The 19,220-nt window shown below is 40.5% G+C and overlaps 1 protein-coding gene across 2 annotated transcripts in view; it reads left to right on the top strand.

The window, feature by feature from the left end:
* Positions 1–15,561, top strand: part of glrbb (glycine receptor, beta b) — a 28,226-nt gene extending 12,665 nt beyond the window's left edge. Inside the window, exons 5-10 of one of the 2 annotated variants that reach the window (XM_084009733.1) lie at positions 1,366–1,592; positions 3,573–3,655; positions 4,229–4,369; positions 8,308–8,460; positions 11,466–11,758; positions 14,170–15,561. In XM_084009733.1, coding sequence (XP_083865859.1) covers positions 1,366–1,592; positions 3,573–3,655; positions 4,229–4,369; positions 8,308–8,460; positions 11,466–11,758; positions 14,170–14,466 — 1,194 coding nt within the window. In that variant the 3' untranslated portion in view covers positions 14,467–15,561. Of the gene's footprint in view, positions 1–1,365; positions 1,593–3,572; positions 3,656–4,228; positions 4,370–8,307; positions 8,461–9,965; positions 10,051–11,465; positions 11,759–14,169 lie in introns of those variants that run through there. The other variant, XM_084009734.1, reaches the window with a different exon arrangement.
* The last annotated feature ends 3,659 nt before the right edge of the window (positions 15,562–19,220 follow it).

The raw sequence follows: 19,220 nt of genomic DNA, 5'->3' as shown, positions 1-19,220 counted from the left end.
AGTTTGCAGTTTCGCCAAAAATATACTTTTTTTTTTTGTCAAATCATGATCTTTTATTGAACCTAGCCAGGTTTTGTATTTGTTTCTAAACATAATTGAAAGTCCAATGTTGTATGGAAACAAACATTTAGGAGACAGAGTTACATTGGAATAAAACAGCTTAGCCAATATGAAATACATGTGTGCTTCAAAGGGATGAATTCATTTGCAGTAATGGACTTGAATTCCACTTGTGAATGATTTGCCAAATGAAAAACCTTAATTATGTTGCATCTTGTTCCATTATTTCTATTGAAGTAGTTGAACATGACAACCTTTTTCTCATTTCATTCTGGTGAAATTGTTTTTCGGTTGTAAAAAAACTTCACTTCAATGTTAACTTCTATTATTGGTCCTGCTGCTGATTTTATGGACGCTTACCATCCACTGTTCGCATGAGAAATTCGAAATAATTAAATTTCAATTTGTAATTTGTAAACATGTTAGCGAGAAGCATAACTGAGCACAACAAAGATGAAAGTTGGCTGCAGATGCTGCCAAAAAAAAAATTAAAAACAGGCAACCAATTTTATAAAAATGGGGAACAATGAAGGGATGGAAGGTGGAAATTAATTTCTAACACAGGAACACACACACACACACACACACACACACACACACACACACACACACACACACACACACACACACACACACGGATGCAGTCACACAGCTGGTATTTTGGCTTTATTTGACATGTCATCCATCTTCACACTCAGCATTAATAGTCCTTCCCAACACCTGGTCCCAGAGCAGCTTGAGGCACGCCATCAAAGCGGGCACAAAAACAAACGTCCCAAAGCCTCACTGAGTGATACTTTCCCACCAACAGGAATGTGGAAACCTCACTAATAAGCACTCTAATGAGGCTTTTGCTGTATCACATGTTGCTGTATTGATGACATTTGACCCTTCGGACGGTGTTTTCTCTAGTTGTAAAAGAAGATGTCACGAGTGTTTTTACTGCAGCTGCAGGATGTCACTCGGCACGTTGAAGTTGTTGTCCTTTGCTGTGAGAAAATACTGCTTGACAGCGACTTAAAAGAAGTAGAACGTGTAGTGTCATCAAGAAGGCGGAACTTCTATCCTAGAAGAGTTACACATGTTGTCAAAGGGGGTATAGCATAGTGTGTCTTCACTGTATATCAAAGCCTTATAGAGATGCATCTAAAATGCTTTATGAGAGACATCTTCCAGTGTTACAGAGAGGGATTTCCCCAAAGGTCATGAAAATAAAAAGCAAAGAAAGGTCATTAATTGCTTTAAAACAGTACTAAAATGATACAGACATTAACCATGTATGCGCTTGTCTGTTGCACCAACCAGGATTACAGGGTCAACATCTTCCTGCGGCAGCGCTGGAACGACCCCAGGCTGAAGCTACCGCAGGACTTCAAGTCGGATTCTCTCACGGTGGATCCCGGGATGTTCAAATGTCTCTGGAAACCCGACCTGTTCTTCGCCAACGAGAAGAGCGCCAACTTTCACGACGTTACCCAGGACAACATTCTCCTCTTCATTTTCAGAAACGGAGACGTTCTCATCAGTATGAGGTGACGGACCTTATCAATTCTTTAACTGTGCAAAATCATTTTTCCAGCTAACATTAAATACGTAAAAGCTTAATTAAACATTCTCCAATTGATTCTCCAGTTGATATTTGAAAATCATCCACACAGTGAAAGTGCATGGGAAGGATCTAGAGCAGCATTCCATCACCGTTCATTCATGAGTAAATAAATCTGATTAGCAGTTTCATTCATAATTATGACAAGTGAGTTCATGTTTTGTGTGCAGCAGCGTGACTTTCCTTGCACCTGATGCCATTGAGATAACCACCACAGCATTACTACTACTGCTACTCAAGAGGTATCTTGGGTTGATCAAAGTCAAACCCCACTCTTAACTGTGTAAATCCCATGACTGGGGTGGCATTGTGATGCATTTTTTTGTCACATGGATGCACCCATGAAGAGAACACTTCTCCAAAGTGCCAGATGCCATGTTTCACAGTTTGTGCAGAAATGTAGTTCTGCAAACCAACTGTTGCGTCAGCCGGCCGGGTGGCTGGTCTCAGACGATCTGGGGCATCATGTTGTGTGATGAATCTGCACAGCGAGGCGCCTTTTCACTGTGACTAGCCTAAGGCCACCTGTGTAGTAATCACGCTGTTTAATCAGTGTCTTGATATGCCACACCTGTCAGGTCAATGGCTTATCTTGGAAAAGGAGAAGTGCTCACTTGGAATTCATTTGAATTCATTTGTGATGAAACATTTTCGAGAAATGTGTCTTTTGTGTGCAAAAGAAGCAATCTTTCAGCTCTTTCATATAAAGTAGTGAAAATGGGAGCAAAAACAAAACTATTGCTTCACATTTGTGTTCTTTGTAGATAATACGTTCAAAACACATACAGCAGGATGTTTTTGTGATTAATACAGAAATCGCTTGACTAAACTCAACAAAACAAACTTGAAGGTTAAGAACATAAAATGCTGGTGTGTCTGTGTGATTTTAATAGCAGTTCCAATGAGCACATAGGGGTCCAGTGCCCCCTTAATAATAATACTCCTCTGGCTCCTCTAACTTTAGTGATACGTGTAATTAATACAATGGAACTGCCCGAGAGGTGCGACTGATAGACTTAAAAAACGTCTAACACACTTCCACCGATCAAATCTCACTTCATTGCCTTCATGTGGCTATTTTCATTATATATATATATATTGAATATAAACTTTCTTTCAGTGTGTAACTTTTACTGGTGTCATATTACGGAATGTCTTTGAATTGAACTTCCTATTTTCAGATATTTGTTCTGTTTGAAGCCATTAAATGTTCCAGCACTAGTCTATAAACAAGTATTGTGTTGTACACATTGATAACTATTTGCCAATCAGAGCTTGGTGCAATCAAGAATTGTATCTATATAGTATAGCTAGTTAGCTATATTAAAAATAATGCAAGAAAAATGGTATGAAGATGATGTGTGAGATGAATGCAGCAGTATGATTCAAGGCAAAACAAAATGAAGTGCAATGTCCTCATCAGGCTCACTGCCTAATGTAGTTTTAATATGCATGAACACAACACTAAACAAACAGATCAGATGATTTAATGCGTAGTTGACTATTACCTGGAGACCCTGATGTGATTATGTAATAATTTCATCTTTTTTGTTGTTAATGCCTTGCAAATTTGTTTGGCTTGTTTTCCTTATTGGTTAGAATTCCCTGGCTTCTCCTCATTTACTTTTCTTTCTGGGTCAAGAATCAGTGAGGCTGTGGGCTGGAGAAACGTTTCAAAAAAGATAATGAGAGTGTTGACATGCAGAGAATTTGGTGGAAACTGTTTTATCTTCCAAAGAGAATCCTTTTGAATTTGAGTGTAGCTCATTTTTTTTTATCCCATGCAAACACATTATAATGATACACAATGTAATCCTAATCCCAAGGTAATACTAGTGTCATGCAAACAAGGCTTTTCTGTGAGTGGTGTATCGTCAAAATCTGAATGTTCTTCCTCCTCCGCCAGGTTGTCCGTCACCCTCTCCTGTCCCCTGGACCTGACATTGTTCCCTATGGACACACAGCGGTGTAAGATGCAACTGGAAAGCTGTGAGTTTTCCTGAAATAATATCACCTTAAACCAACAATCATAAACCACACACTTGCTATGTAAATGTGATTTCAGGAAGACTTCGACTCATCTTCTTGTTGGTATTTGGGTGATACAATATTCATAAGTTGGGAATATTTTTATTAAATAGTTGTTTTGGGGTAAATGAAAGCTTTTTGCTTGTGTTTAGGAGCCAATTTCAGTAGCGAACACTTAGAGAAGTGGAATAAATCATCATATTTTAAGGTTGTTATGAAAGTCTCACAGCTAATTGAGCCTGACTGTGGTTATTGCATCTTGTTTACAAAGCAGTTTCGACTTGAATAAGTAAAACAACTTCAAGCCATTTCCCTTTAAAGGCTAACTGGACTGCTGAGACATAAAATGTTCCGCTTGTCTGTGTGCGTTCATATCATATTTTTGTACTCTGATTGTGTGTTTCTGTTTCTGAGGATGCTAAACATGCAGGCAGATATGCTGTGTATGTATACATATATAGACTGTATGTGTACATATGCTTTTGTGCAAACACCAGTGTGGTTTCAACTGTATTGTGTACCTCTTCCATCCAGTCGGCTACACCACAGACGACCTGCAGTTCATGTGGCAGACAGGAGACCCCGTGCAAATGGACGCCATCGCTCTGCCACAGTTTGATATCAGACAAGAAGACATTGATTATGGGAACTGCACCAAATTCTATTCAGGAACAGGTACTGTCCATGTTTTAAACAGGAAGTTACAAAAATTGTTATTAGTAAGGAAAGTAGATGTTAAGCATTCAAAATACTCCTTTTAGCCAGCAGTAGCCAAAAGTAGCTAGGTATCCCTGTTGGGCTTTATATCTATAAGTTAGATAGGGGAGACCGGGGATGGTTGAAACAAAGGGATAGTTGTAACATTCTCAGTTTGACCAATCAGAAACGAGCTGTGGTGATGTCATCAATACAGTCCATGCCCACTGACAAATTGACCTCACTCGTGAAGCCTCATGTCTCTGAGTTGAAAACTGTCTGTTCTGGAGCCAAAAAACTATTTTTCAGGTAAGAAAGTAAAAATGTCCATCACAACTACTTTTTGCATAGTGTCCATTGTGTTGTTGATACAGTTGTTTCACTTACGTAAGCTCAAGTAGTAGTTTCTCTAGTTTAATTTGATGTGTTGCATTAGTGCTAGCTTTGAAGCTAAATGCTAAAAATGGTTAGCTTTTTAATGGCTGCCTGGCATGGGGATGGTTGTAACTGTTCTTAAAAAGTGTTACAACCTTCCCCATATGTTGACATTTTGTGACAAGCAAGAAGAAAGCGGCAAAGAAAAGGCCCAAGCCTGATGACACTGAAGATGCCAACGCCTCAGACAATGAAAATGTCTGCATTGTGTGCTTGGAGCACTTTGATAACTCACGGCCAAGGGAAGTGTGGATCAGATGTCAGCATTGTAGATTTTGGGCCCATGAAGCCTGCACCCCAGGCAAGGACAACTACATTTGCCACAACTGCCTATCTAATTAAACATATGTGCCTTAGGCAGTTTGCTATCTTCTGCACCTTAAAAACACACTGTTCAAAAGAGGCAGTTCAACTATTCAAACAACTTTTAGTACTAACTAAGTATTTAGTGCAGCTTTGCACCACACTGTTCAAAAGTGGTTTGTTCCACAGAAATTCAAGAGTTCAAATACTTTTTCACATTAACGTGTTTCAGGCTACAAAACACACAAACAACAGACACCAGTTTATACTTTATTATTCTTTATTTTATGTTATATATATGTATTTATTTTATTGTATTTATTTTAATTGTATTTAACTTGTACTTTTTATTTATTTTTTATCATTATTTTTGTATTCTGCCAAGTTTATGGTTCCTTCTTTATTATTCATTAAAGTTCTTGCATACATTTTAAGTGTAGATCTTTTTTTAAGTATAATAATTTAATTGTTACATCCATCCTCAAGTAGTGTTACAATTCACCCCGGTATTGGGGTAGGTTGTAACAACATACCTCTTTGTGTTTGACATTAATTTACATAATCTGTGATGGTGTAGTAGAAGTCCAAGTATATGTCATTCACAGCAGACAAATATGGGTACCACATGTCAAAATTTGAGATCTCTAGCACCAACAACCACTGAGTTACACTTGCTCAAACAAAAGGTGTTACTATCATCCCCGGTCTCCCCTACACATATTCAGAAATGTGGATATTAAGAAAATATACAATGCCAACATTGTATTCTGGCAGCCGGTTTGCATGCCCTGTAAATTATTGGCACAATCTCCAAAGTTTGTTGTCAGTTAAACTTTGTCTTTGGGTTGTGTAGCAGTGGGCTGTAGTGATCATACAAGCTGTGTTAAAGGTTCCTACTCAATCAGGAGAGCATATTTTGTTCAGGGAAGATTAGTTGCATGCTGTTCTCTGAAAGATGAAATCTTAGCAGATCAGATCCTCAGCCGCAGCGAGCAAGTTTGATTGCATGCTCTTATCTGAGTAAAGGTGATGCATTTGGGCTTTTTGTTTATTTCTTTTTTTGACAACGGCCAAAGGATTCTTACACCTCAATCACCCTGCTTCGGCCAATTTATAATATTGCCAAGATGAACTGTGTGATGTCTTTTATTGTGTGATCATATAAAATCACAGTCAACTTCACTTTACCTTAATTTTGTCAGAACAAAAGCCCACCTTGTTATAGACTATTATCATGGCAGACGTTGGATTTGGCAGAGCAGGAAAACCCCAGGTGTCACTGCTCATTGATCATGTTTGTATTCTATTCAGGTGTGCAACTGAATGGAATAGTAACCGAATCAATGATCAGTGACACCTGTGGTTTTCCTGCTCTGCCAAATCCAAACGAATGAAAAGACGTATTGATAAAGTCATTAGTTCCTCCTCCCAGACAAGTTCAAGCTGCTTGCTGTGAGAAAGCTCTTACAGCGTTTCTCACCAAAATGCATCACGTGGTTCTTTGATGTGGAACAAACGTGTTGAATGTAAAATGTCAACTGTATCCACCTGTCTAGCTCAACCCTTTGGTTACTTCTTTAGGATTGTATTGTCACCAAGAACAAGTCACACTTTGCATAGGAAAGTGCATCGTTTGATGTGTGTGTACGTAGATATTTCCAAGATGTTGGGTGGAGGTCGCTACAATGAACTAACACACTCGGCTAATGTACAACTCTGGCCTCTTGACTGAACGTACAATAAAATAGATGAAAGAGGACAAAACATCCCGGTACTGTGCGATACTTGTATTCCACTAATGTGAGTACGAAACAACATTCACAATGAAATGGAAAATCTCTATCAGCCAACAGAGCCGGTATGACCTCAGTGCTCTCGCACTCGGGAGGCACACTGCTGGCAGTGAGTCAGCCTTTTAACGGGTTGCCACGGCAACCTGGCTAGACACAAAGATCACCTCTGTGTACGACCGGTTCGAGCCTGCTCTGAGACACAGGCAGCCCTTATATGCTTTATAAAGCTCACCCAGAGATCCCCGGGCTAGTTAAATATTACTTCATCCCATCCACTCTGCCATCCCATCAGAGCCGCCGGGCAAACCTCAAAGAGCAGGAACACAACGCTGCTGCAGGAGGTCTGAAGTGTATTGATGCCTATCCCATACTGCTTTGAGCCCGGCTGATGAAGACCACATTTCCAGTAGACGGATCGTTGACAATTGATCATTTATGAATGGAAATGAGTGCCGCACTGTGAAGACAGATAATCTTCTGAAACCGGAACATGTTCCCGTCCACTAAAAATAGTTATGAATTGGATTGCTTTTTGGGGTGCTGCCCTGACTGCTCAAACAGGTCTCAGCTTTAACTAAGTTAAGCTGGAATGATTTTTAAAGTTCGTCTGCCCATTGACCTTTTTCTTTGCCTCCTCTTGTGTTGTCTCTATTTCCAACGGTGAGCACAGCTGTGCTTTGCTTTATGCTGGAGCGAAAGGAGGCAAATCAGATACAGGAGTTAACCTGGCTGCTGCCTTTCTTCTAAATGCCCTATACGGATTTAATAGTCAGTTTAAGGCCTTTTCTCTCTCCTGCTGTTTTTGAGTTCAGAGTAAAGAAGTTCATATTTATAGAAACACGATATAGAATATTTTTGTCCAAAAATGCTGAAAAGAGAGAGAGAAGCCGACCACACTGTGTCCACAATATATAAGCAGTAAATGCTATTTCACACTATATTAGTTACAGAAATTGTCACAAAAGGAAAACAATTATGAATTTTATATTAACATATTAAATGAAAGATGATCTCGAGAATAACTCAGGCATTCAGGTCAGCCTGACATACGGCGCCAAGTGTATCCTAGAATGTTTTTGCTTTTCCGATGCGCTACAACATTCAGGTGAACAGAAAGACTGATTATTGTGCAAAATTCATAACAGGCTTTGCATAATTGAATAACTCTGTTATCATGGACACGTGAGGACTGTTATCGCAGCCAAAGTTGAATGAAAATCCGGTCATATCACCCAAGGCTGGTGTCCTTGGATCTTGTTGGAACACAGTAACCTGGAGTTTGAAGCCAGTATCTTATATACCCTGTCTGCTATTTGAAATTCAAAGTGTGTTCTTTAACTGAAGTTCTTTCAATCATATCTAACAATAATGTCCTTCCTCGTGCAGGGTACTACACTTGTGTGGAGGTTATCTTCACCTTAAGGCGACAGGTTGGCTTCTACATGATGGGTGTTTACGCCCCCACGCTGCTCATCGTGGTCCTTTCCTGGCTGTCCTTCTGGATCAACCCTGACGCGAGTGCTGCCAGGGTGCCTTTGGGTACGGACTGTTTGATCAATTCCACCACCTTCCGCTGACATTTACCGATACACATGGTGTGTAAATATTCCTCGTGTTGACCGGGGCTGGTTGGACGTTAGACCCAAAAGAGGGGTGGGTGAGATTGCGGGTGTCGTTGAGTTAATGAGGTGTGAAAAATCCAAGCGATTACAGGTTGATCAAATAAAACTAAATGTATTTATTTTTGGGGATTGCAGACATCGTGACCCTTGATCGTGTCTATCATGACAACATAAATCACTTTGACACCATGAAGGACTTTATCTATCTACCATGCTGCATGCTTATAAATCACTGAATGTAGTGGTAATGGACAGATGGGACCCACATCAGTGGTGCTTTAGGTTAAGTCAGTGCTTTTAAGTAGCACTAACCTCAAATACAGGGTGATGTGAGCTTCTGTTTGAGTGCAATAACTGCACATTTTGCTGTAAAAGTGATATGGTTTTAGTCATCTGACATTACCTAAATGTCTAAAACCTAAAATATCTGTTAACATAGACAGATTTGCACTTGCAAATGTAACAACATTTAGTACATTTTATCTACTCTAACTTTAACTTTAACTTTTAAAATATGCAAGTACTGAGCTCAGCTAATGGCAGGAAATGAGCCCAGGCTCTTGTGTTCGTGGTAAATCTTTGTTAATCAGTGTGAGTTTGTAAGGAGACAGAGAGAACCAGAACCCTGAGCCGGCCAACGAAGCACACCTGATCCCTATTAACCCAAATTAATGAAGGCGGGTGCTCAGGCGCATGAGGAGCAGTGCTGTTTGTCCGAACCGGAGGAGGACCCAATCTGTCTGACTTGAAGAAGGACCGGCTCCATTACCAGACTGTTAGGCTGAACGCCCCGAGGGGATGCAGGACTGGTCCCGTACATCTTGTGCTCAATTTATGTTGTGTTTTTGTGTATGCACTGAACAAATCACAGACGAGCTATCCCCCCAGGGGCCCCTTCCCTGACTCCTGGTTGTTGGCACAGTCTTGGGTCCACCTGCATGATGGGAAAGGGGGAAGGGATTCTTAAACGTGGTTCTTACACTGTGATATAGACGTGATAACCTCCCCTTATTCAAGCATGCTCCTCTCATCACATCCTCATTCATCACCATGTTCTTGATTTCTTTCTGCAGCCCTGAATATTTCCATTTGTTATTACAGTTAGTAAGTTACCAAATAAATGAATTATGTCTATGCTTTAGACATATTGAGAAACATCCCGTCCATGTAGGCTAATACTGCACGTGGTAGAATTATAAATATTATATTATATATATAGTTCAGACTGAGGTTCTGAAAATGGTAGAGAGAAAAAAGTTCCACTTCTTCACTCCTCCATAAGTTAACCTGTGTGTAATATGTCAGTGTCGCCCACAAAGAGTCCCTCGCGGGGCACCATCGTGTGTGCACAGGGCTGCATGGATAAGATAATCCTTTGTTATCCCGCTCCAGCCGTCCACATGCCTCCCTTTCTCCCTCCAGTTGCTTATCACCACTTTCATCCCATCATCACTCCAACTCCTCCTGGAAGCCTCCTCTGACATCTCTCTAAATGGGATCAGTGCAGGTCAGTCAACATTTAGGTGTGGCACCGCGCTCATTTATTGCTCCTCTGTGTGTGTTAGCCTGTAAGTGTGTGTCCATGTATGCGTGTATAGGTGCCCACGGGTTCATTTAACCAGGGATGGGCCTTTTATTGTGCGGAAATATGTTTTTACGAGCCTTTCTGTTTGACACAAAGTTTACTTTGTACACACAGCTGAGTGTGTCATTGGGGAACAAGGTAAACAGAGCTATTTTAGTATTAACACCCTTCATTTTTTTTCTCATCGTGGATAATAGGGCTCCCAGGATGAGGATGCTCTCTTTAACATTTTTTTTCATCGGAAGGAAGTTTTTGATTAGAAATCCTGAACCCTGTACGACCTCAACCATGACCTGGTCACCATAATGAGGCCTGGAGGCGAAACCCATCGGCTATTCTGTTCACAGGAAGGAAAACGAAAACAGTGTTTGTAATTATTTCTCCTGAAATAATTGCTGCTGGGCAGGGGGAATCTCTAACCTGTAATCCTGTTAGCGATCAGAGAAAAATGATTTTGAATGACTGCCATTAAAGGCTGTCTGTCTCTTGGAGACATCTTAACAGAGAGAGTGCATTTCTAGCAGAGAGAGGGATTTCTAATTGCAGTCTTGTCAGAAACCATGTGTGGCTGAGAGTTTTTGACAGCTTTTGTGCATATTGGGAGATGTTTGTTCAGTAGTTTTTGCTTTGAAGAGGAAATGCACCTGTTTTTTTTAGTTTTTTTAATAGTGTGTGTTGCACACGCCTTCATCAAATGCTTCGCCTCAGTGTTAACAAACATTTAGGCTACACATGAAGGACTGTCTTATATCATCGTGGTTACTTGACCATATGATTACATATGATTCATCTGGGTATCGATCCTCATATTATCAAAAACATTTACCTATAACACACAAATACTTGGTATACAGTATTAAACATGGCCAATACTGGCTGACATGATTAGTATGACATTCATTTTTCAAAATGACAGTTAAAACTTGCCTCATTGGTACAAAATTCCGAGGACTTCCTTGTTTTATTTTCATACGGTTAGCTGGCCATGGCATCTTGATTTATTTCCTGTTGTAACATTCCTTCTTCTCCGTTTACTGGCGGATTACAGCTACTTCTGACAAAACTACACTGCAGCCAAGTTTCTTCGCTTCGCTTCACCAGCTGATGTAAACTTGCCTAATTCGCATTCTTTCTAACATTTCAAAAGATTTGTTTGAGACTTCAATGGAAACATGGCTGTTGCCTGCCCAGTCAGATTAACTGTCTTGTGGTACATTACAGGAAGCATAGAAGCATATGTATTAATCATAAAAGGTGGAACAGGAATATTTTTAGTTTTTTTCACACTCTTTTTGACTTTGCTGACTGATAAGGTTAATTGTTCCCCCTCTTTGTAGGCATCCTCTCGGTGCTCTCTTTGTCCTCCGAGTGCACCTCCCTGGCTTCGGAGTTGCCCAAAGTGTCCTACGTCAAGGCCATCGACATCTGGCTCATCGCTTGCCTGCTGTTTGGTTTCGCCTCGCTGGTGGAGTACGCCGTGGTTCAAGTGATGCTCAACAGCCCGAAGCGCATCGAGGCCGAGAAGGCCAAGATGGCAGCCAAGGAGAAGGCTGCGGGAAAGAGCCCCGCTGCCAAGAACAACACGGTCAACGGGACCGGAGGGACGCCTCTTCATGTCAGCACCTTGCACGTCAGTGGATCCCGTTTGCTATTTGATCGTGTTTCTGTGTGTGTGTGTGTGTGTGTGTGTGTGTGTGTGTGTGTGTGTGTGTGTGTGTTACCATTCATGGATTACAAGAAGTAATGTCTATTGCTTATAGAGAATGCCTCATGATCATCAACAATTAATGAGGCACCATATTATTACAACATCCCTGGTGAAATTGTAACTATAGGGACTATTGTTGCATATAATACCCCTCTGTATGTATCCACGCTTTCACTATCTTTAAAACTAAGTTAATGGTTAACAGTAATATCCAAAATAAAAGAAACATTTAGACTTTTTCTTTTTTAGTTTTAAAAATGTTGAAACACATCAATCCCAAATAGAAATAAGAGGAAAACTAAATATTTTATTTTGACATAGAATGAACCTAAACTGTCCTTTTAACACTGGCATTCTCTTTTTCCATTCATATACCAATTTTTGTGTTAGACCTTAGACACACACACACACACACACACACACACACACACACACACACACACACACACACACACACACACACACACACACACACACACACCCAAAAAATATTTGAAATGACATCAAATTAAAACCAAGCAAAAACAAAAACAGCTTGGGGATGAAAGGCTGGTTGCTCCTGTTTTTCATCGACCTTGGTAACGTGAAAGCATGCCTCAGATTCCTACTTGAGATTCTGGCTTGACTTTGACAGCATTTTTCCTAGTGGGAACGTACAGTCCTATAAACATGTATAGGGTTTAAATATGGAATGCATTACGTATAAAGAACATCCCCTCGGGGATTGAGGCTGTAGTTAATCACCGAAACAATTCAGTGAGGTTGCTTTTTTGTTGCTTGGTGTGTGTGTGTGTGTGTGTGTGTGTTTGTGTTTATGCATACGATTGAAAGTAACCTCACCTACAGCAAAACACGGTAAAATGACAAAATGCATATTCCACATCAAACATCCTCAGGCAGGTTTGTACAAGTGAGGCACAGAGATCTTATCTAAATGCAAAACATGGAAATCCCATCATTAAAACCGACATTGTCTCTCATACACTCATGCACGCAACTCAGTCAGGACCTCAGTCCAGGCATGCACTATGCCATAGGAGTCTTTCAGTAGAACGCCTAATTGGAATTAATTTACCTCAGAGTCTACGTTAGTCGGGGTAGCATTTGGTCTGAGGGGATTACACTATTCCATCGAGGTTTAATGGGTTTTCTTGTCAAAACCAAATCAAAATAATGAAGCTCTAATGAGCTTAATGACTTCAGCGAGTAAGCATCTGATTAGATCCTGTTCTAATTGCAGACCTTCATGGAAGTTGATAAAAGGGAATTTTTGGACGACAATAAACTACATCCTTTTTGCCGATGCCTCACATAAGCATTGTTTGTGCGCTACGGTAGCACATGGGAGGTGGAGAGGACTTATGAAACTCCAGATGTGACAGCAACCATATTAGGGCAACATTGTAGAGCACAAAGTAAATCTAATCTTGGCTCCAAAATCCTTCCTTTTTTCTCTAAAAATACCAGCAGTTGTGATTTATTAGCATGCGTTCTGTCCAAGCTCGAGGATCAAACAGCTCCTTTATTGGGTTTTTTTAAGTGTAGTCTGTTTTCAACCGAGTCCAGCGCTCCTCAACAGCCTCATTTAAATGTTTCTCACAGTTTAGATGGAACCGGCCCGCTGAGTGGATGTGATGTCTCGGAGCCATCGTTGCCGTTGTGTCTAACAGCAGTCAGAGAGAGTGGAGGATTCAGTTTTACAATACAAGCCCAATTGGGCATTTTTTAATTAACCTTCCACAAGATTATGGTGTGCCTGGATGCCTTCCTAATGATTCTGCTTGGGGTGGATCAGTGGGTCAGTGGGTCAAACACAGGACTTTAACCCAGGAGACCACTATGTGACCGTGTGTGTAACCAAAGGTCAACATTCACTTATTTGAGTTTACGTCCATAACTTACTTAACATGAATATCATACATATTTCAAGCCAAACCATGATGTTTTACTAAATGTAACCAAGCTGTTTTATTGCATTTAAAAAAATATATATTTACAACATTAATTATGTGTTTAAAACCTCAACGGTAATACAGGAGAAAATATGTTTCCTTCAAAATATAATTGAATTGTTATTTTGTAGGAGACAGAGTTGCGATCAGTGTTTAACTGAAGTAATAGTTGCAATGAAGTGAAGCGCCACTATATTTAATCACTATTTTTAAGTCCGACTGCACAGTAATCTGGTTCTCCTGTTGAGCCAGTCGGCTCTAAAGCCCTTTGGTCCGGTCACAACGTATCAGGTGCTGCCAGCAGTCGTCTAACCGTATTTTGGTTTATATGCTTCAGAGGAAACAGAATTTAATAATCAATTCCCATTTTCCTGCACCCAGGTGGCGGAGACTCGCTGCAAGAAGGTGTGCACCTCAAAATCCGACCTGCGGACCAACGACTTCAGCATCGTGGGCTCGCTCCCTCGGGACTTTGAGCTGTCAAACTTTGACTGCTACGGGAAGCCCATCGATATCGCCGCTGCCCTCGGCAAATCCCAGGCCAAGAACAACAAGAAACCTCCTCCCCCGAAACCAGTCATCCCCTCCGCTGCCAAGCGAGTCGACCTGTACGCCCGAGCCCTCTTCCCTTTCTCCTTCCTCTTCTTCAATGTGGTTTACTGGTCCGTATACTTGTGATTATTTCGACAGTACCTTGTATCGTCCCCCCACCCTCACACACTTTATTGCCCCTCACTCTTTATACATTAAAACATTACACTGCAAGTTTACTACAAAGTGAATGCGTTTACATGCACACTTGTATCCTGGTTTTCACTCTTATTCCTGTTTTTGATCATATTTCGGGATCTTCTCACCATCCACTATGTTGTGTACTCACAAAGAACACTTTCCATGCCGAGGCGTCCTGGTTTCTGTGGGAGTACTCCAGCCAGCGTATCCACGTTTCTGAAACCAGGATATGATGTTTACATGTGCAACGGACAACAGGGATAATTAAAAAAAACAAACCTGATCTTAACCAGGATGCGAATGAGTGCGCATATAAACACACTCTCAGAGAAATGTCTTACCCATACAGAGTGACTGTTGAGGAGAAATCTAACTTCTATGTATTATTACATTTATATTTACATAAAAAAGAGACAACTATTATTATTTGTGTATTAAACAATGATTCTAATAATATTTCTTTACCTAAAATAGATATATAAAGCATCTTGTATTGAAATTCTTAATTTATTGATAATGGTACTTGAGAGGCTAAGACAGGATTGCAGATGTAACTGTTGTGTAATCCACACAGATTTGATTGCGTCAGAGGCGAAGATATCTATAAAAGAGCATTTGTAAATAGTCCTATGATTTTTTCAGCCTTTGCAAAGTGGGAGTCAGCCTGCAAGTTTAATGAGTTGAACATCCTTTTCATTTACGCTTCAATGCAAAGTGTAACATTGTAATTACATTGCATGTTTAAAAAAAAAGAAAATGCATGTTTATGAAGATAAAATCCAAATATATATATATTAAAGTATTTATTACATTTTTATGATTCTTATGATTTGCTCTTGAGGAGATATATGGATATGTGAAACACCCTGTTCCTGTTCAGATGGTTATATGACACTGCCACCTTTCCAATGTAATGTTTGACATCACCCACTTGTAGTGTGTGTAAATGGGTCACTAATGAGCTGTGACCATGTGTTCGTGAAGAACCAAGAAGGACCAATAAACGACCAAAATACTTTTCACCATGTGATGTGATTAAAATAAACACACGCTTTTGAATTCTTAAACACTATATACTTGGTTGTTATTTATTCTTATCTGTATGTTAACCCTGGACATGCAATAGGTGGACAAAGCCTTCATCTCCAGCATGTCCCCCTTTGTTCTGTCGACATCACACAACACAGCTTTTTCTTCCGGCGAGGCTTGACCCCTCCTAATCAACCATCACCAGCCATCTATTATTCATGCAAACCTGCTTGGAAAATCACCCCCGACTATCATTTGGGAGTCCTCTCATATGAAGTCTGTCTCTGGCTTAATGAAGCAAGATAGATGCTGCCCTTTTATCACGGCAACAGGGTCATATTAATGAAGTTTCAGGCAAATCGGACGAGAAATGCTCGGGTACAGGAGAGAGAAACTGTCATTGCTGGGATCTTCTTTTTTTCTTTTCTTTTTGTTCTCACAAAATCAGAAAACAGGGTTCTCTCTCTCTCTCTCTCTCTCTCTCTCTCTCTCTCTCTCTCTCTCTCTCTCTCTCTCTCTGTCTCTCTCTCTCTCTCTATGGCTGCCATGGTTACAGACATGGGAAAGGATTTTTGTCACTACAAAAAAAAACCCTCCCTGAGCCACAGCGGAGGAGTCAAACCAGTGGGGGAAAGCCTCTAAAATCCCAAATGAAACATTAATCGTCAAGAAACGCATTTTTTTTTTTTCACAGATTAATGAAACATATTTATTTGCAGTTAGTTTCGAGTCATCTGAGGACTTATTTTCGCTGTCAGAATCTCAAATGGGAAAGTTTCTGCATTGCAGTGCCCTCCGATGGCCGGATCTATATGTGTTTGATATAATATGATAAAAATGCTCTCCTGGGAGAAAAAAACAAAACAAACGAATGTAGTGCAAGGTTGTGTGAAAAGCATGAAAACGGCACTGCCAAGAAAAAATGGAGGTTTATTTCCACTTCATGATAAAATACAGGTGACATTTGTTTCAGTTTGGTACAGACCAGCATCATATGATATTTAGATGAATTACATTATTAACGTGAAACAGCTTTAGAAGAGCTGAATTGATGTTTTGCATGTTAGGAAAGGCTCTTTTTAAAAAGAAAGCTCTGCTCTCTGGTCATTCGTAGAGGCTGTTATCTGCAACAAACATAACTATTGTATATACAATATGACAATTGATCAGCTAACAGATGCAGGTGCAAGGAAACCATTTTAATGATCAAGACTGCAACACTAGGAATGCATCGATGTATCAAACACAGTCCTTGTGACTCATGTGTGTCCTTGTGTGTGTGTGTGTGTGTGTGTGTGTGTGTGTGTGTGTGTGTGTGTGTGTGTGTGTGCGCGTGCTCCAACCCCCGCAAACCAGCACCCTGCTAGCTGCACAGTGCAGTAACCTATATCACACAGGGTGCTTTCTAATCCAACACGACCTCTCACCAGGCTGCCACCCAGGCCACCAAGAAACCCGCCATGACAGTCAGGCAATGATTAGTGGGGGAGGAGAGGACACAGGGCCAACTGGAGGCTCCTATACTGTGAACAAGGCTTTCACACATCGGTGTTGTGCTTTTACAACCCCACAAAATACAAAGCTACAGAGTAAACATTGACTTTCTATTCAAAAGAGGTAGCTTTAGTATCAGGATCCAATGTTAGCTTCAGTTTCTTTCAAAATACCATAGAATGACATTTCTTTACAAGTATAGTGATTTAATTTCACTTCTTTTAGAAGGTTTCTGTTTAGTCATTGTCATATGTCATGAGGGAGTTGCCATGGTTTTATCTAATTTTCTGAATGCCACAGTGGATGTCAGGTTCACCACAGTTTTGCGATTCCCTCACGGGCACGGTGGCTGTTTGGTGGAAGACTTTCGGCAGAGCTTGAAAGTGGAGGTTGAGAAAGTGTGGACGATGCCATTTGTTGTCTGCTCTTCCAGCCAGATTCAACCAATCTGTACAAAAGCCACGACTGTGTGTCCCGTCATTACACTACACAAGTTTGAACAGCCTGAGAGTGAAGGAAATAGAGGCTGCCCAAAAACAGATATTTTGAATGGGCTTTAATGACCATGGGGTCGTGAAAATTACAACTGCTCAGCTGGAAACCTGACAACCATCAAGCAGCATGAGGTTCAGGAGGACGCATCATTAGTAAGAGGCAGAGGGAAAGAGGGATGAAATACACAATGCAGGCAACTGGAAACGATTATGTTTGTTGATGAGCAAATGAAGGTTGTTTATTAGCATCACACCTCTTCATATTTTCACAGTAACGCTTTCATACGAAGCTCAGTTTGACCTCAAATGTTCTTGTGGTTCATGTTTCAGTGATTAAGTCTGTTTTTTTTGTGAGCAAATATGAAACAGGAACCCATTATACAACCAACTTCCAATGCCGGCTTCATGTTTAGAATAACATTCTTAAAATTCTGTTCACACGAACACAAATATCTCCCTTTAAAAGTACCCTCTAAAGGTATTACTTTTAATATTACTTATATGAGGATTGAAGGGGTTTTAGTTTTGGACCCCTTTTTGGACCCCCTGAACCGAGGCTGAAGCAGTGTTTTTAGAGGTCAGATTAAAAGGTGAGCTCTGTGCAACATTGGTGCAGATTGAATGTTATTGACGTAAGCTATTCAGTCAAAGTGTCCAATCTCAGCACTCTTTCTGACCTTGGGACGGATCCCTGCAGGTCTACCCCCCCCCCCCCCCCCCCCCAGAACTGTTCTATTGGCAATAAATGCTTGGCTTAGCAACTTCTGTGTTTCCAAAGTCCTTGTTATGTATTCACATCACCTCTTCTCTTTAAGTCATTGTCACGTCAGCAGCGACCATACTATAAGTCAGAGAGGCACTGCTGGTTTCATCATAAAGAATCACCAAAACCTTGTCAAAATAAAATGGATGATTATTGATATTCCTACTGCTTTATACAAAAAAAACATTGACAATACATAATCCAGACATAACATGCTATTTTAACTGCATTTTGTTCGTACTAGGTGTTCTTTTGTCTCAGCTAAGTAGCCAAAGAATGCTGGTATTGGATGTTTTGATCCATGGTATTTTGATGGTCAAGGTTGCTGAACCAAACATATGTTTCATAAATACTTTTTAGTCTTGTATCAAGCTCACAGCTTCGCACAATGCCGCGCTGTCTGATTGTTCAGGTTAAGGCAATAAAACGACAGTTTTTGTTTCACACAGCACATGAACAGCTGCCTCCAGGGTGAAAGTCCTGTGTTTGTTTGACCCGTCCACCACCGCACTCACACACTGTGGATTTTCTCACTCGTTATGTTTGTTATCATACCACATGACACTCAATTAACAGCCACTCTATATACTACACCCTTTGCTCTGCATGTCGCTTGTTAGGAGCAAAAAGAGTCATTTAGAAAACAGGAGTCCTTTTAGGCTTCTAATGGACTTCCAGAAATCTTTTGCAGACCCAAGCATCCATTATTTCTGTGTACTGCAGCTAATGACGGCAAAGGATTCATTACAATCATTAAACGCTGTTTGCAAAAGGTCATGTGTCAGCTCCCCACAGTAACAACTGGTGTTTGTCCATCACAAGCTAAGAGCCCGTGCACTTGAGAGAGACACTATAATGCTACCCACCGTAAGCCTCTCTAGATGAGAGCAACTAAATGCCAGAAATGTAAATGCTTTCTA

This window comes from Eutrigla gurnardus, assembly GCF_963514095.1.
Source record: "Eutrigla gurnardus genome assembly, chromosome: 5".
Lineage (NCBI taxonomy): Eukaryota > Metazoa > Chordata > Actinopteri > Perciformes > Triglidae > Eutrigla > Eutrigla gurnardus.
Note: the sequence above shows the minus strand (reverse complement) of the source record. Positions and strands in the feature narration are given on the sequence as shown.